This window comes from Neolamprologus brichardi, chromosome 9 (genome assembly GCF_056152115.1).
Source record: "Neolamprologus brichardi isolate AB-2024 chromosome 9, ASM5615211v1, whole genome shotgun sequence".
In the NCBI taxonomy this organism is placed as follows: Eukaryota; Metazoa; Chordata; class Actinopteri; order Cichliformes; family Cichlidae; genus Neolamprologus; species Neolamprologus brichardi.
In genome coordinates, this window is record NC_142112.1 from 28,514,981 (window position 1) to 28,533,444 (window position 18,464).

General features: G+C 38.5%; 1 protein-coding gene across 1 annotated transcript in view; it reads right to left on the minus strand.

The window, feature by feature from the left end:
• The window catches only part of LOC102777657 (cadherin-7), a 112,334-nt gene that overhangs the window by 55,540 nt on the left and 38,330 nt on the right, over positions 1 to 18,464 (minus strand). The window contains exons 3-4 of the mRNA XM_087846253.1: positions 14,116 to 14,410; positions 5,954 to 6,073 (exon numbers count right to left, since the gene is read on the minus strand). Of these exons, the coding sequence (XP_087702379.1) occupies positions 5,954 to 6,073; positions 14,116 to 14,410 (415 nt within the window). The remainder of the gene's footprint in view (positions 1 to 5,953; positions 6,074 to 14,115; positions 14,411 to 18,464) is intronic.

Genomic DNA, 18,464 nt, shown 5'->3' on the forward strand with positions numbered 1-18,464 from the left:
GTGCAGGATTTCCCCCTTGACACACAGGTTACAGTTTTTAAGTCATCTTTTTTCCACTCTGCTGTTATTAAGGTTACCCCTGTCAAACAAGGGAACATGTCTTCATGCTTCCCTGCATCCAGTCCCACATGGAGTCACACCTCTCTGAGGGCCATCCACGCTATTCCATTCTGACACCAATATTGCATCTCATAACCGTGAGATCCAATCACCTTCTGCGGGAATGAAAAGAGAGCCAAGTATAATCAGTTGTGGTCAGACAGAGATGGGCAGCAGAAAGGCAAGGTGCTGGCATGGGCCCAAGGGCTGTATCTGGCTGCACATTTTGGTGTATGTGCTTATGTGTGTGTATGCTTGTTTGACAGCTTAATAAACCAGCCATTGTCCTACAGAAAGAGTACCAACCTGGGATTTATCTGTGTGCTTTTTGTTCTTTAAGTTTTATGCTTAAAGCTGCAATAAGCAACTTTTCATGCTTAAACCTAAAAATCACTTGGCAGGTACTTGTGAATATAGCTTTCTTCTTTATTTATGTTGTCCTAACAGCAGTTTGGAGTTCAGAGTCAGACAACTTCACAGTTCAGATGTTTTAGTGAAAAAGCTTTAAAAACCTGCAATACGAATACACACAGAAAGCCAGTGTCAGCAAGTAGCTGAGCAACACTGGCATTAGCCTTGGCATTTTTGTCAGGAGTTAGAGGACATAAAACGGAGGTAAATCACAGATTAATACTGGACTTAAATTGACCATTAATATGAAATCACTATGAATTAAGCTAGGAAAATTACTCTGCTTGAGAGACCACAGCTACAGATTTTCTGGGGAATTTATTAGCTAGGTTTTATGCATAATAGTTGTTAATCAATATTTATGTAATTCATTTGTTTCAGTTGTTGGTTTAAAATGTTACAGAGTTAAGGATCACTTGGTCCACAGGCAGGTTTAACGTTTCTAGTAAGCAGTGTTGGTCAAGTTACTTGAAAAAAGTAATCAGTAACTAATTACTGATTACTTCCCCAAAAAAGTAATCCAGTTACTTTACTGATTACTTATTTTCAAAAGTAATTAATTACTAGTTACTTTTTAAAAACACGATTTACAACCTGAATAGGTGATAAAGCGATAGATCTTTCAGCCAAATTCTACTTTTTCTACATAATCCATCATACAAAATGTAATCAAATGAAAAAGTCCCTTTTTAAAACTTGTTTTATTAGTTTTAATCTTTTAACTTTATGCATCAAGCAAAAATTTAATTATATGCAACATTTACTGACTGGAAGAAATTTGTTTAATATTTAAACCTATTTTCTGCTCATTCCAGCACATAAAATATATATATTTTTTGTGTGAACACTCAGTCTTTCAAATAGATGCAAGTAAAACACAGCAGAAAATAAATGAAGTCAAAGACTAGCGGTCCTTTTGCTCTATTTTCACCTGTAAAGCAGGAGTGGGGCAGGCGGAGGTTTACCCTGGTGCAGGTGTGCCGCAGCGGTCAGTGGAAGAATCCGTGAGTTTCTCTGTGAATTTCCCATTACGTCGTAGCGCACTCGGTGCTTGCTTGGAAGTTTAGGGGGTTTTGTTCGCTGTAAAAATAAGTTTTCTTCCCACGCACAACGGACACTAATGTTTTTTTCACTTTTTATGGAATCAAACTTAAAGTAAGGTCAGTACTTCCACGCTTTAAACGCTGCACGCTCATACTCTCTCCCGCACTCGATATATGATCCATTGTTGATCTGCACACAGCTGTTGTCACTAACATCGCACTCGCTTACGTCACTGTCATGAGACATTCTCGCAAAAAATCACGGATTTAGTAACGCAGTAACGCAGCCTTCCTACGGGAAAGTAACGGTAGTCTAATTACCGTTTTTGCAATAGTAATCACTTACTTTACTCGTTACTTGAAAAAAGTAATCGGATTACAGTTACTGCCCATCTCTGCTTGTAAGGGTGTTTTATTTCAAGTTTCCTGCTAGCCAAAATTAGCATACCATTTAATGTTACAATCATTTAAAGATGCAGCATGCTAACAAGGCAAGGTTTTATTGTAACATCTGGCTTAAAAAAAAGTTGTGAAGACATATTAGCTACATCAATCTTCTTAAATTAGATATAAAATTAGATCATATTTAACGTAGGCTTTATGATTATTCAAGAAACAATAATCAGTGCTGCTAGTATGGTGTACCAGTGGTTAGTGCTGTTGCCTTGCTTCTATTTTCAAACTATCAGCTGACTGAGATTGCATGTTGTCCCATGTTCTTGCACTTGTTCTCTTAATGTACCCTGACTTTCTCCTACAGTGCAAGGACCTGTACGTTAGGTTGATTGGTGATTATAAATCGGCTATAGGTGTTAACATAAGCATGCATCCCCTCCCCCGTGACATGGATAGATTGGCAATAATCAATATTCAATATTAATTTTAGATTGATTTAACTTACATTTTTATTCTTATAGCTTTACATGCTTGTTTGAGCCAGAAATCATAACTAAACTTGTTTTTGGCAACGTGTCAATGAAACTGAATGAGACAATGAGGTTGTTGCAATTCATAAAAACATTTTTAATGTTGAGACTATACCTGAGGGATTACTTACACTGTGTTAACTACTTTAAAGTGCCTATTAAAATTGAAAGCTGTGCCACTCACTACTACATTTGAAATCTTGCATTCAAAACACACAGCATATTTATGGATGCCACCAGTAAGGAACTAAGAAAATACTTAAATATATATTCAAGAAGTTCTTAAAAAAAACTCATCTAGAGGGAAGGTGATCACAGCATTTTAACAGATTAGTTAGCTCACAGAACTTTTATCTTCGAAGCAACATGAGAAAATCCACTTATAATCAAAGATTTGCAGCTTCAGAGTAGTCCCAGAGAAACTGCTGGAGCTTAGAGTATCAATGAGGGACTTTTTCTTTTTGCTTTTTTCATTTGGAGTGTATAAAACATGTAAATGTTCACCCCAAAACATGGTAACATGGAAATATTCTCTAATGAAAGCTTCAGCAGGAGGCTTCATTAGTTGAAGGTCTCCAGAAAGTGAAAAACAACATGGATATTCTGCAATACTGTGCAGGCTTCACAGCTAAATGTGCTGATGAATTTTGATGCACCCAACATATTTTCCTCCAAAGACATCACATCAATAATGCCAACACAGTGTGAAGTGATTTCCTTTTTTGCGATATGCATTCGTTTTTTCTGGAGCGTTCCATTTTCTTCCGGTGGTTAGGTTTATTGAATGTTTACAGTGAACCTTACAGGTCACAGCGGAGTTTGTTTTGTTGAGCATCCCTCTTATTTCTGTGTCTGACCGAGTGTGAAAAATAAGTGACAGAAATCTCTGCATTGCAGTGGCTCTCAGCAGTTCATGAATTAGAACTACATTCATAAAATTGTAGCATGTGTGTATGTGTTGCTCTTGAAGCAGAGGATGAGGCCTGTATTACTGGATGGCCCATATTTTCCTGTTTTCTTGCAAGAGTGCTTTGCATGAAGTAGCTGAGCCTCGGCAGGGCAGTGGCTAATGAGCCAGCGATGAAGATGTAGCGAGGGCTGCCGCTGCACTTTCCCAGGATAAAATGCCACACAAGTCACCATGCTATCTCACATCTTATGGTTCAAGCTACGTTATCCATTTTCTCTGAATTTTTAAATGGTTTCTTTTTATTTTGAGTGCTGTTACTTTTATTATAACAGGTGGCGAAACTTGCAAACATGCATCTAGGTGCTAAAATCAGGTGTATATATCCTTCAACACTCTTTTTCTTTATATAAATGAAAAGTGGAATTCAGGAGAAATAACACACACCGTTATACAACACACTCTGGGGTTTTAATGCTTCACATAACAGACAACTTTTAAATTGTATCTTTAGGCACTTTGTTACCAGCAAGCCTGTCGCAAAAACACATAATTTGTTCTCATTTCTCAGGTTGAATCTACAAAAAAATGCCTTGATGGGCTAAAAAACAACATTTTTGCACCAACACACTATTTCCAAAGAGCTATTAGCTGAAAACTTGGCATATCTCGGCATGGAGAGAAATTCTCATTAAACAATTTGCGGAAACTGGACTAGTGGAGTACCAAAAAAGTGGCACACGTAAAAAACTATTTACAGCAGATAAACAGTATATACTGGATCTCATGTCCTTAGAAATTGGGAACAAAAAGAAGCAAAGACTTGAGAGATACATCTGACCCTTTGATTGATCCACCTACTTACTCATCAGAAATGGTCTCAGTGGAAAGGTGACTGTCAAGAACTGGACTGAAAATCTGTGGTAACGGGTCTTTGGAGTTATGAATTCAAATTTTTAGCTCACCTTTTTGCAAATATATACAGATCAGGTCAGGAGAGTTTGTGTACAACAGTCAGTGTCCATAGCCATCATAGTAGATGCTCTTTTATGGTTTGGGGCTGCAGTTCAGCCAGTGGTGTTAGGAGATCTTGCCAAAACTGATTAAATCATGAATACAGAAAGGTATCATCGGGTATGGTATTACATATAATACTGTATTACTGTGATGTAATACCATCTGGAAAGCATTTAATCGACAACAGCTTCATTTTTCAGACTAGCAATGACAATATCAGCGCAGTAAACGCGTACTGATAATGGAACACGATTAGTCATGGACTGGTCTCCCCAGAGCCTGGACGTCAACATTACTAAAGAAATATGAGATCATCTGTACAGAGAAGTGAACAAAAGGCAGCCAACATTAAAAGAAGAGCTCTGGATGTCCTTCAAGAAGCCTGGAGCACTATTCCTGAAAACTACTTAAAGAAACTACAAGTAAACTAAAAGAGTGCAGACTGTGCTGAAGCTCATTAGAGTTGTATAAACTCTGTTTGTGCCTTATATACTGTTTGTTTTATACTTGCACTTCAATAAACCCATTTAGCACTTCTCTGGCAAAATATAAAACAAAATAAAGGGTGTCTCAACATTTAAGTATAGTAAAGTAAGTATAACAATAACTGCTACCTGCCATCTCTCCACACATTAATTACAAATATGTCCTGAAGGTTTATTTAAAGGTTTTTCAATAATTTATAAGGAGCAAACTTAGCAAATCACCACCAAAAGACACATTTGATGCTCTTGATCCTCATCAATTAGCTTTCAGTCAAATTTTCTTTAAAGAGAGACAGAGCTTTGGAAAAGCGAACGTTTCGTGTGGGCAAAGTAGCCACTGTTTTGTGAAAATTACAAAAATAAGTGCATCCGATTTCGTGACAGAATCATTGTGCTTTACATAACACAGACTTTGAAAACTAAATTTAGATTTTAAAAGTACATTCATCAAGGAAAAACAAAAAAATGAGAAAGCAAAAAAAACAACAACACAATAAATAAATAAAAACTCACTTGAGGGTAAGGCTTCATTAGCCACTACAGCATAACACACATGAACACCAAATTCAGGTTTTGACAGGGAAGAAGAATGCATTAACTAAAAAAAGACAACACATCTCTTATTTTACATCATTAATTCTGATTAGGTTTTTAAATTGTCAGTCTTGACTCTGACAGCGTTGTAGGAGTTCAAAGCCACATGAGTGAAGTATTATTGTTAGTACAGAATTATTCATGGATAAATAAATAAAAACTGGAGTTGAATATAAAAATACATTTGGTTATCAGGTTTGTGTGGTTGTTGTTTGCTCACACTTGACTGACAGTGGCTGAGCTGTGTAGGCAAACAGCTCACCAACTCTTCCCTCACTTTTGATATAAATGTAGTTAAAGACATGATGCATAGTGCATGACATTGCCTACAGAAATATGAAAACAGTTTCAACTTTGACAGATTATTTTATATATTAAGAGAAAAAGCTTCATTAAATGACGCACAGTAGCAATATCTGTAAAACAAATGCAAACCAGCAAGATGAATTCGCGGATTTTGTCTGTTCCTACCTGTCTTTGGCTCCACTGAGAAATACGGATGTCCATGTTCGATGCTGTAAACCACCCTGGCACTGTTCCCGTATGTTGGGTCATCCGCGTCTGTGGCTACCACTTGCACTACCATGGTTCCTGTGAGCAGACAGCCCTTCATTAGTTTCCAAGACAACATCAAGAAGCCAAGACAAACAGAGCTAAATGTGGAAACAGTCATCATATCAACAGCCCTGTGACCAACTCAGTTTGAAGGGAGTTGTGGGGGGTTGGTGGTAATGGTGGTGAGAGGGTCCTGATCTGACTGGCTCTTGCAAAACAACTGACACTCTTAATTATTTCCATAATTTGCAGGGATGCTGCAGCAAGATTAAAGTGTAACTCCAAGCCTGTAGAGATCATTTCAGTGCCATTTTTTTTTCTCAGTTTGCCTGGTGCAGATCAGTTAGCAGCATCTTTCCTGGTAACTTCAATCTGTTCTAATTCATCAGCCAAATGGGGTCTGCAACCCATCTGTGCATGTTAAAGAGGCACTTCACCCCATCAAAAAAAGACAAAGCTAAATTGCTATTCACATCATCCCACAGCAATCCAAAAACTGCAACTTTTTTTTTTTTTTGCTTTAGAAAGGAGTTTAAAGTCGTCCTGCAGCAATGTCATTGGAAGGCACTGTACCTCTCTGTGGTACTAATTAGGATTCAATGACACCTAGTACATTAAAGAATTTTACAACAATTTCTGGAGGATTTATGTCAAATTCCTATGCTCCATTCAAGACCGGTTGTGGACATAATGGACATGAAGTTTTTCTTAATATACTACTTTGCAGTCTGCCTAGAGGACGCATGCGAGAGGTGACCTTGTTGCATGGTGGCTATCGCTATGTCAGCGCTGAAATTTCATGCCTGAGATTTAAAGCTCTGACATACAGTGAAATACAGAGAGATTAACCTGTAGCTGACAGGCTCAATCAGCATTATGTGAACCTGTTTGGCTAAGACTCGAATGTTGAGTAACAGATGCTTGTTTATCTGTAAATCCCCAGGTTTGAGCAAAGCAATTGCCAAAAGTTATTCAAAAAAATAAGTTACACTTCTCATTTGAAATTTGACTGACTTTGTACATCTGTGCTTAGACCTACATGCTGCAGCATGCATATGCAATATGCTCCTGCACAATAACCCCACAATTTATTCACAGTCATGTGCAATATTTATGAGTTTTCTTGTTATTTTTTTATTGTCGTGAACCTATTGCATTCACTTTGTGTAAAAACTGTAGCTAAGGTTTGATATGGGTAGAGAATCTTAACTCGGCGTGTTATAAAAGTTGCATTTTCTGACTGTGATTCTAAAGAAAACCAACAAAAAACCTTACATTATCCAGTGGAGTTTTGCAGATAAAGTTATAAACACCCAGACATAAAGCCTCACTTTGTAACAGAGCCCAGAATTCGCCCTCCTCAAATCCCCAAACTTCCGTTCAGCCTACAAGAAGGACATTTGTTTTCAAACTCAACTGTGAACTCTGCTGACAACTGACAACTGTTGTTTCTGCGTGCAGTACAGTATTGTCCTCTCCCACACTTCCTCTAAGGCAAACGAGAAGACATCACACACGACTCCTTGTGCACTTTTCTTTAAATGTGCCCACTGAACGAGGTTGATGTGACTTGAGCTGACAGCCGTGGCTCGGGAGGTAAAGCAGAAAAGCGTCTGAAGATTTCACAGAGAAAACATAATCAGCGACAATCAGTGCCAATCAATTTCAATAGGTCATTCATTATGGTATAAATGAACCCTGTTGTTCCAACTGGGCTCATTAAATGGACGCAGATTTTCTTTTTTTTTCAGGCAAAGTCATTTTATGCTGAAAAATTGATATCCATTTGATAATGGAGAGGAAAAGGCATTTAATAAATTGTGAAATTACCAAAAACAACTTTTACGGTTCAGGCTATTTTTCGCTGTTAGACTATACGTCAGTGTTGGTCTTAAAGCTGACGCCTACAGCAGTCTCACACTTGGCAGTGGTGAAATCATCAAGAATAGAAATTGTTAAAATAACCTTGAAAAAACACCATTCTCCACAAGTGTAGCTTTTTTTCAGTTTGTCACATGAATAGCTGGTTGATGCTTGAATATTTCACTTTAATGGCTAGCTGAACATATCAGGCAAAGCCTGTATTGTAGCAAACAGAAAGTGCTGTCTTACAAGTTGGTGATATTTTACTTTGAAGCAAACATCCTAATAAAAATCTCACTTTCTAACATGAGATGTATTTTACAGGCTTTTACAGAATGAAGTGATCACGGAAATTGAAGATTAGAGTCCCCCATTCTGGCCATAAAGCTGAATTAACAGGCTCTGGCCCTGGATGTGAACAATATAACAGTAAAAAAAAAAAAAAGCTTGGTGAAGCTGGAGAAGTTATCACCAGGCTGGTTGTAGAAGGACACCTAGATTATATCATCACCTCTTAGTCATGACAGGTTATATTACAGGTAGTTTAAAGCACCAAGGTCAAAGGATGACTGTATGAAAGAGAACTCAGGCAACGTCTGAATCTTTATTACAGGATGATAGTTAAAAACACTTCACAGAGGGTGTGGTGGACGCCGCCGTAAATTAACTTTCAATATGGACTCGCATGGAGCGCTTTTAAAGTTTCCTCGTTTTTTTCAGATGTTTTCCACAGCTTGTTTGCCCTGCGAGTCCACCAAACATCCTGTTCTAACAATAATGTCAGTATGAAAGGTAATATCATCTGGGTGAGCTGGATGTCAGAGAGAAGGAGAAAAAAACAGATGAACACCCTGAAAATTTTAACAGATTCTTTCAGCTCCACCAGGCTGTCGTCCGCTACTCAATTTTCCCCTGTCGGTGTCCTTTCAATATTTGTCTATCTTCATCGACGTGATGGATCAGATCTTCACCCTTGTTATTTATCCCCTGCAGCTGTGTACAAAACAAGTTTCCTAATCAATTCCGTATTCTCGGTGAGCAACTGTCATCTGCCAGTAATGAAAATAAATGCGGCGTGCTTAATCTGGAGCGGAGACCGATATTCTTCAGACACTTGCATGTACGGGTTGCAAGCAACTGTCAAGTGCAATATCCACTTTCCGACTGCACGCACACAATGCAAAGGTTTGACAGTGACCCAAAACGTGTGCTGGAACTTTTGCATTAGTACAAATGAAGGACCGTCTTAGGAATATAAATATACTTTTATTTAACTCGAAAAGGTGAAAAAAACCCATCAGAACCAATTCTGCGATGTGGAAGTACATACAGGATATTAGAAGAATCAATATTAAAATGTTTCATTAAAGCCCAGTCGTTCTGCAATGCCTCCATGAGTGCTCAAAGCTGCCGCAGTTGATTAAGTTGATTGTATTCATGCACATTCACACCTGCTCCCCACTGTTTCAGATGAGCAGGGACTATTGATTAGAGTTCGGTTCACATTTATTCCTAACTACAAAAGCAAAAATGAGGTACAAGACTTTAAAAGTTACCGAGTGCCTGCTGATTTCTATGCATGTTTTAACATTGTTAGGAAGCAAATACATCCCCTACATTCCCTCTACAGCTGTACTACCATAATATCGACCATATTTGCAACTTGTCCAGTTTTCATCACTGTTTTATTATATTTTACGAGACTGTTATATTCAGAGGTGTTTCTAATATTTTGCCTGCCTAATATGTGTTGCTGGAGAGAACAAAAAAAATAATGTGATACACTTCACAGTTAAATAATTAACATAGTGTCAAATTTACACATTGTCACTGTCAAGTAAAAGTGAACATTAAGAGCTTTGTAAAAACTGTTATTATGACAGATATGCTGCATTGTAGTTAACAAAGATTAAGCGTGTGTACCTCAGTGAATATTTTCACCACGCAATTAAGCACTTCCACTTGCAGTGACAAAAAGAAGAAAGAAAAAAATATCAACTTTCCCTAAACCGCAGCACCTTTTTCATTTCAAGAATTAAAATGACTATTCCATCCATGATCTCTGCTCTCGTGAATTCGGCAGGAACTGTGACAGCTGGATATAGGACTGGTGAGTAGTAAATTCAAGAGCTGTGGCCTTGGGGTGACATTACATTCTCTATGCTTGTAATGAGCCCTCAAACGGCTCCTTTGGCCTTTCGCTGTGCAGCGGGAGAGAGCCAGGCCTCACGATTGTCACACCTCCAACTGTCCTCAAGCTCTCTTGTCTTTTATTTGACATCCCAGCCATGATTAAGACAAAAGCCCTGAGAGATCCTCAGGCCACAGGGTCACACTGTGCATGGACGAGCACTGCTTCTAATTACTTTAATTAATTAAATTCATGATTTCCTCTAAATTGAACCCATTCATCAGCGGTGCAAAGCTGTGACCATTAATGATTTAAAGACATCTATAAAGGAATTATTGAAGACAGGAGGTGCTTCGCCCTTTCCCGTTCTTTACTGCATTGATAATTGCTTTGAGCAGATATTTACAAAAGGGAGGCAAAGCATTATTCTCCTGTTGTTCTCGCAACTCGGGATGAAGACCTTCACGGGAACTGGCAGAGTAAATAAAGTGCTCGGGTGGAACGTGCAGCTCACCAATTCTGGTGTGAATACATCCTTCTAGTAAGTTGCTGTTATCACCGGTTGGACACGAGACTCAAAGCCCTCGTACTCTAATCCTCTGGTTCCTTAAGCCTGAGCTCTGTACCCCCCATTGACAGTCAGCTGTGTAATCCTTCGGAGATCTCTGTGCCTGTGCTGTAAGCAAAGCAGAGCCTCCCTTGGAACGGCTCCCGGTGCCACTGTATGCCTTCTGAAATTTCCATTTTGACTTTGAACACTCTGGAAATAGCCTTTGTTTTGTTTTTTTTCTAATTTACATTTGCATGGCAGCAAGCACGTTTGAAGCACTGAGGTGATCCTAACCAGCAATGAGTTTGCTCAGCTGTCTATGTACTGCTCGAGGTAAAAACTATAAAAATCTCCATCACATACCAATCACATACAGCAAAGCATACGGGAAAGGGTTCTCGAACCAAGTGATCAATCCACAAAGTGCTATCACCAGAGCTCCCCACAGCTCCATGTTCCTGTTTAGCTTCTTTCAGCTCATTATTTTGCTTATCTGGCCCACAAGCTCACTGCTGTGCTTCATTCTCAGAGTTTTCATTGCATCATTTGTACACTTTGAACTTCCAAAAAGAGAAAAAAAGAAAAGAAAACACTCTAAAAACGACTGTGCACAAATGCTAGCACAAGCTGATAACAGACATAAAGCAGTACAGCAGTGTATAAGTATCCAATCATATCGGTGTAAAAAGTGCCCCTGAGTAGCCAAAAGCACAATTCATTGCAGATTTAACGAACCATCTAACCCCATGTTTTAACTGAAACATGTCCGCTACATATTAAAAAACAATGCATTCAAACCCAGAGCTTTCTCGCCCACCTGCCTGCAGTTACAGCTTGCACAATAACACTCCTACTTACAGCCTTGACAGCGTTTCAGTGATGCTACCCAGTGTGTGATGCTCACTCTTTTTAATTACGTACAGAATTTCCTCAATTTTCTCTGGGAAAAAAAGGTCACAAACCGCCACTCCATATTACCCTTTTGGTAGCAATGATACTAAAATGGGTTTATGGTGTTTTATTGCAAATTTTGCATTTAATTTACTGACTGAAAAAAGTTGATAGTCTTTGGCCAACACATTCTCAAGCAGGTACATGTTGTGTAATTAATTTGACATAAAATGACTTTTTACACTTTAGGCATAAAATCATGTCAAACTTTGTATTTGTAATTTTTAATCAACTGAGAAGCTCAGGTCACCGTTTTCAGTCTTCTGACACCCAGGTTCATTTCTGTCTCCATCCCAGCACTCACAGCTCACTTGTGATTAGACCACAGCTCCCAGCATGCCTTGGAGTGCCTTGGGAACCCTTAGGTGAAGCTGGAGGAAGTTAAGGGTGACTGTGCTGCCAAGCGTGCCGTGTTGCCACAGTGAATTGCCAAAGTAATGGCTGGGCAGAAATGTATTCATCAGGATCAGATGTTTTTCAGAGACATGTTCAGCAGGAAGGTACTGGGAGGTACTGGCTGCAATGAACTCTGAGTCCAATTTGTGGAAAAAATGCCTATGGCCTTCAAGCCTGATTCAGACCTTAAGTTTGCCTGAGTTAGCTTTAAAACATGAGTCACTCATCAACATTTCTAAGCCTACAGGTCTGCTTTGGCATATGTGAATATGTGAATATCTGAAATAAAACAAGCTCTAAAAATGTTCTAAATCCTAAATATCCCAAATGTTAATTTTATTTATTGTTATTTATTTTATTATTTTTTTAAATTTTAGGTCAGTATAAACCAGACATGCTCTAGACATTAGATATATGGACGTCACTTTTTCTTACTGCATTCCTAACACACCTGCTAAGATGAATGGCCTCAGGATGTTGTTGCCACTCATTTGCATTTACTTGCATTTTGAACCTGAGCAGGACCTGTCTGAAACCTTGAAGGAAATCTTGACCACACAGCTTACAGACAGGGGCTGATATGATAGCGCCCTCAAGTAGTGTTTTTTAAACAGATAAAAGGAAAACCTGTTGCAATAAATGCTAATGTGATCAATAGAATATCAATTGCTGAGTCCTTAGGAGAGGTATTATTGTGCAGTATAATGTTTTTACCTGTGCTTGCTTGAGATGTAGCAATGCTGGTCTGTTAATCTGCAGACTACTGTAGTTGGTCAGCTGTTCTGCAGAAGCACACTTTTTTTTCAGATATCCTGTGGGGGTTACAGGAATTCTGGGGTATTCCCATGAGATTCAAGGGAGTCAATTCTCAATTACTATTCGACTTGTAAATGTACAGGACTGGAAAAAAGTCAGCACTGAAGAAGAAAAAGGTAATGGATCGGGAGTGGGGAGGGGGCTTGATAGTATGTGCAGCCTTTTTCTAGCTTTTAAAATCTTGTGCTTCTAGCATCAATAGTTATTAGTTGTATTTCAATAAAACCTGATCAAGACATTCCTAAATCCCAGAAGGATCGGTGATATCAGCAGTGGTTACTCTCTGATGCGTCACAAATCAGCAAAATTTGTCTTAATGTGCGACACAGATTAGTACAGAGATCTTTGGTTCCCAGAAGATTTATGCTGATGGATTGATGAGTTTTTTCATTTTTGGTTTTAATCAAAATGTTTTCACTGATTAATTAACATTATATCATCACTGTCAGGTTCTACTTATAAACGTTTGTGACGAGTTGACTTTTTCTCTTGTGCAATCATCAAGTTAAAATTTTGTTTATGCTAAAACCTGCTGGTATTAGCGCTACATGATACCTATGGAATATATAAAAATAAAGGCAAGCTTTAATGAGTGGCCTAAGAGAAATGGTTTTAGTTTCTTAGTCTTTGTGCATCATCCTGCTTTTTGAAGCTTTAAAAAAAATGAACAGCGAGGCATCCATGACCTTATTCGTCAGGATCACAGCAGAAAAGGAGAAAGAAGCCAACAGACCTGTGCGCTGTGGCCAAGGTATTCCCAAATCAAGGTAATTTAACCTGGATCTCATTTGATGTGAAGCCCATGAACAAGAAGGGCTTCATACTGGTTAAATTATATTCAGTATGATTGGTATGTAGTCAGTCTTACAAACTGAACATGCTGGACTCAAATTAATATTGCACACGTTCCAAATCCCCCCCTCCGCACACCCCTCACGACCTAAACACTGGGAGAGATGAAGACGAATTCAGTGAGGTGGAAAATTATCAAAGGCAGATGTTGGAGCAAGGACAAGTCAAAGAGAAAGCAAGAGTAAGAGAGAGAGACTTGGGGAGTGTGCAGAGAGGGGGCGGAAATGACTTGTTTGGTTACGGTATTGCAGGGACGAATAATAGTTCATCCAATATACAGGTTTTTCTTTTCCACATAATGTGAATTTTTCATAGACTCCACACAGGTGTACGGATAATTAGCTCTTGTGGGTCTTCATGGAGAACAAAAACTATCACAGTGTTCACAAAGAAAAGCACTGTGTACTGCATTAATAGGTGACCACTTTTAACTTACTTTACAATTCTTACTCACAATGTTATATCACTTTTAACACTTTGGTTATTAACCTTCAATCGATTATGTGTAAAAGAACTTACCTAAGGGTGACATCTCTGGTACTCCTGCCAGGTACGGTCCATCAGGAAATTTGGGCTCATTGTCATTGATGTCCTGGACTTTGACCACAAATTCAGATTTGGGTTCCACAGGCAAATTGGTGAGTCGGTCTACAGCTTGAGCTTGAAGGGTGTAGTAAGCCTGAGCCTCTCGATCAAGCCGCTTTGTGGCATGGATGTCTCCCGTGTTCTCATCAATGGTGAAGATGGAGGTGGCACCCTCGCCAGAGAGCACGTACTTCACCTTGCCATCTCCTTTGTCCACATCTGAGTGTAGCTGTCGAAAGGAAAAAGAAGCGGAGCTTAAATGCAGCCACACCAGACTGTAAACGTTTGAGTGGTGATGCTGGACTGAAGAATGATGTGAGCGCTTCTGGTTTAAATGATACATAAAATCTTACATTTAATAATTATTAAACAAGTGAGGATGATGCTTCATTCTCCATTTTTAGCAAGTATTTTATTTCCCTAAAAAAGAAACATTCAACATTCTTCTTTTAAGCTTTTCTGAAACTCCCTTGTTCCTATGCCCTTTTACAAATGTCCCATTCCCCTTTCCATAGTTTCAAATGCAAACCACCTCCAGTAAATAGCAGTTAATAGCAGCAGGAGACGCATTTGATCAAAGGGCAGCTAACACAGACAGTGATACAGTATCTCCTCGTTTGATCCTTTAAAGAGTAAAAATAGCCAGAATCACAACACAGCCACCGTCTTTAACCCTTTGTGCGAAGAGATTTTGTCAGATTACATCGTGGCTTTAAAACCATCATTGTTCCAGTGCAGACTGACAGCTTGAAAAGTGGCTTGAAAGTTAATTGGTGGTTAACATGTAGTTAATGTGCAGCATGTCAATCACAATTTCATACTCATTACATTGTTTGGCACCACGAACAGAAAAAGTGGAAATGTAGATAGCAGTTTTTTAATTTCGTTTTTTTTATTTATTTATTTAAATAGAGCTGTGCAGTGAACACAGATAATAGGAGAGAACCAAACAGAGCTTAGGTTGCACTGAGGTTCAAACAGCGACATGAAAGCACAGTAAATCACTCCCAGATTTTTAATGGTTTTAAATCAGTCCAAACATTGGTCTGTTTGCCTGTGGTCACCGCTTTTATTATCACATAAATCTGGGCTTTCTGTCAAAGCTAATGATAACTTCAGCCACACAACATACAAATACTAATGATTTTCCTGTAGATTTGGTAACGCTGCCTTTAGATCCTAAAATAAATCTACTGGGTTTTCAGTTCCTCGGATGCTGCAAGTGCATGGAAACTCTTGTTTTTGTCCTTGTAGCCAACAACAGAACATATAGCTTGCTTTGCTTGTGGCCGAGACATGGCTAAAGTTAGAGTAAGAGAGGCAGGCTGCTGCTGGTTGTTTGGTATTTAAAAGGCTGAGTCTCTAAGCCACGAGTGAAGACTGGTTCTTGTCCCTTTTGACATCACAGAGCGCTCATTCAGAGACGCACTTTAGAATATGTAGAGAAGGGAAATAAATATATACCGTGTACATTTTTAGACACGTCTGGGATTCTTAATTATGTTCAAAGAAAATTAAAAAGTGGAAATCACATAATATGCTCCTCTATTAGACTTTACAAACAACAAACGCAGCTATAAAATGTCTTTAAAACATTCAGTATTTAATCCGTACAAATATTCACTGTCATGTTGCTACAAATATGTACAAACAGCGCAAGCAAACACATCATGTTTATTGGATAAACATTCAAATCAGATCAAAAGATCAAAACATGCACCATTTATGCATGAATTATGGTACCAAATCCCACCATGATTTGCATTCCGCTGCAAATAATGGAACAAAATGAAACGCTGCCTTTTACTGTAATGACAGTGTGACTTCCTAACTAATGTAATGGTCATTACAAACAAAACTAGCAATTTTCCATTAAAACCCCAGCAATAACAAGCTCATCTGACATCAAAAATGTACTACAGTGGTTACAAAATGTGTTCATTGAATGTGTGTTGAATCAATAAAACAACAATGATGCACCAAATGGATTTGTGTTTTTCACACATTTTCTGACCAAAAATCTGTCATTAGGGCTGAGATGAATGGCTCCACTGGAAACATTAATCATCTCATTTTTTTTTTTTTTGGCAAAGACATATACAAAGCTCTCTAAACGGGGTTCACGAAACTGCACGGGGAATTGTGACGCTCCAATCGAATCCCTTTTTATGTATGTCAGGTGAAGAGATGCCAGAATTCCAGTGCTCAAACAACAGCGTGTGAAATTAGGACTCAGGGTTTCCATTATGCGCTTCTTTCTATCTTTTTTCCTTTTTGACATAAAACAAAGACAGATGATTTTATAGACGTGACTGTTCTAAGTGGAATTGGTGACGAGATATCTGGATGTTCAACCTTAGATCACGTTCGCAGGTTCCTCTCGTTGCCATTTAAAGCATACAAAGTGTGGCTTTAAGTTTATCCACTAGCAAAAAGGATTTGACAGGATTATGTCTTCTGAGGATAAATAGCAAGAGCTGAGGTCATGTACCAAGAGTCGTGCTGTCAGATCCGTCATGTTTAATGATCATATAAACCATCCGTGTTTAAATCTAGTCGTGCACCAAACATTGAGGATGATACTTTTAAATCAAAGCATTGTTCACCTCACAGCATGTGGGCTAAAAGAAAGTTTGATTGGTGGAGTAGCTAGAATGGGTATTAATAGGACTTGTTGTGACGTTGCATGGACAGAATACTGTACACCTTTACAGAGAAGATAGACAAACTACATGTTTTATCAAGGTGCCTTTGTAGTTACCGCGGCAACATTCTGCTTATGACAGCGTTTTAATCTCCGAAGAGCAAGTCGAGACTTTAAAGATGACTTAAAGACCCTTTCTCAAAGTACAACTCCAACAAAATATTCCTTAAACACTTCTGGAGAAAGAAATTCAAATTATCAGGACAAGTAACCAGTCCTGAATAATCCTGTTTGAAGTTAGAGCTGCGTGATGGACATCCACTCCACATCCACACAGCACTGATGTGTATCTTAGGGGAAGGCAGTAGTTAGCTGGAGTTTAGTTACGGGCAGACTGACCTTTTTTGCTATAAGTATTTAGGACAGTGGATATTTCTGCCTTTACTTCATCATCTTTGACATGACAGAACATCTGATTCTTGGTTTTCAGTGTTTAAAAGTGTATACGAAAAAGTTGTGGCAGTAATGAACGCACTTCAAGTCTCAACCTAAATCTTGAGAACAATAATGTCAGCTACGTCTGGGTTTTGTCCGTCTGTGTTTTTGTTCCAGCTTCCTTCCTCTGCAAAAGACTGGAGACAAACTGATAAGTATTAGGTACACACCGGCAATGATTGCAAGATAAACTTCGCCAAGGTAAACGGCTGCTTTAGTCAGCGAGTACTGCACTTATATAAAATCGAAGGACTCAAGCTTTGAAAACACAAGAGCTCTTAATGTAGCTGTCCTGTAGCTTTCATTAATGTCTCTGGTCTTTGAAATGCTCACTTCATTTAAACTCCACACCCTAATTTGTAGCATATGATCAGACCACCTTCTATAACATCAGATTTACTTTCAGAGCTACAGGATATATCAGAAAAGTGTGTTTCTTGATACTGTAGAGTTGGTTTTCTTGGAAGAAGTAAACTTTGGATTCTTACAGCCAGAGCCAAAGCCGTATTGAAATGACAGAATATCAAAATTGTGACATGAGATAGAACAGCTGTTCACTTGACTTCTTGGCAATATACCACATCATCACGTTTTACTGTGCTGACCTTCTCCTTCAACAGTTAGGTCTAAAAGTATATGGACAGTGAAATTTTGTTTCTGTACACTGGCAGAGTGCTTTTAAATCAAGCAACCAAGATGTGATTGAAGTGCAGACTTGAATGTTTAATTTAAGTGGGTGAAAAAAAAAGTATTTTATTAAGAGTCCACAGCAATTTTCACATCATTCTTTATACTGTCCTCCATTAGAGGCTCAAAATAATATGAAGGAACTAACATAATTTCAAATACAAGGATTGTTTTTGATATTTGGATGAAAATCATTTGCAGGCTGTCAACATCACTAAATGCTGGTTTCCTCCTGCCAGGTCTTTACTGCAGCCAACTTCAGCTGTTGCTTACTTGCAGGTCTCTTTTGCTTCATTGCTATCTTCAGGTACTGAAAAGTACACCATCTGCTGTTAATGAAACCTGGACATAAACATCTCATGTCAGGTAAAACTCTATCAAAGTAAATTTAAAAAACTGTTAATTTGTGCAAGAAAAGGACTATTCAGCATTGTCTATTTCTATTTCAGTGTTAGTC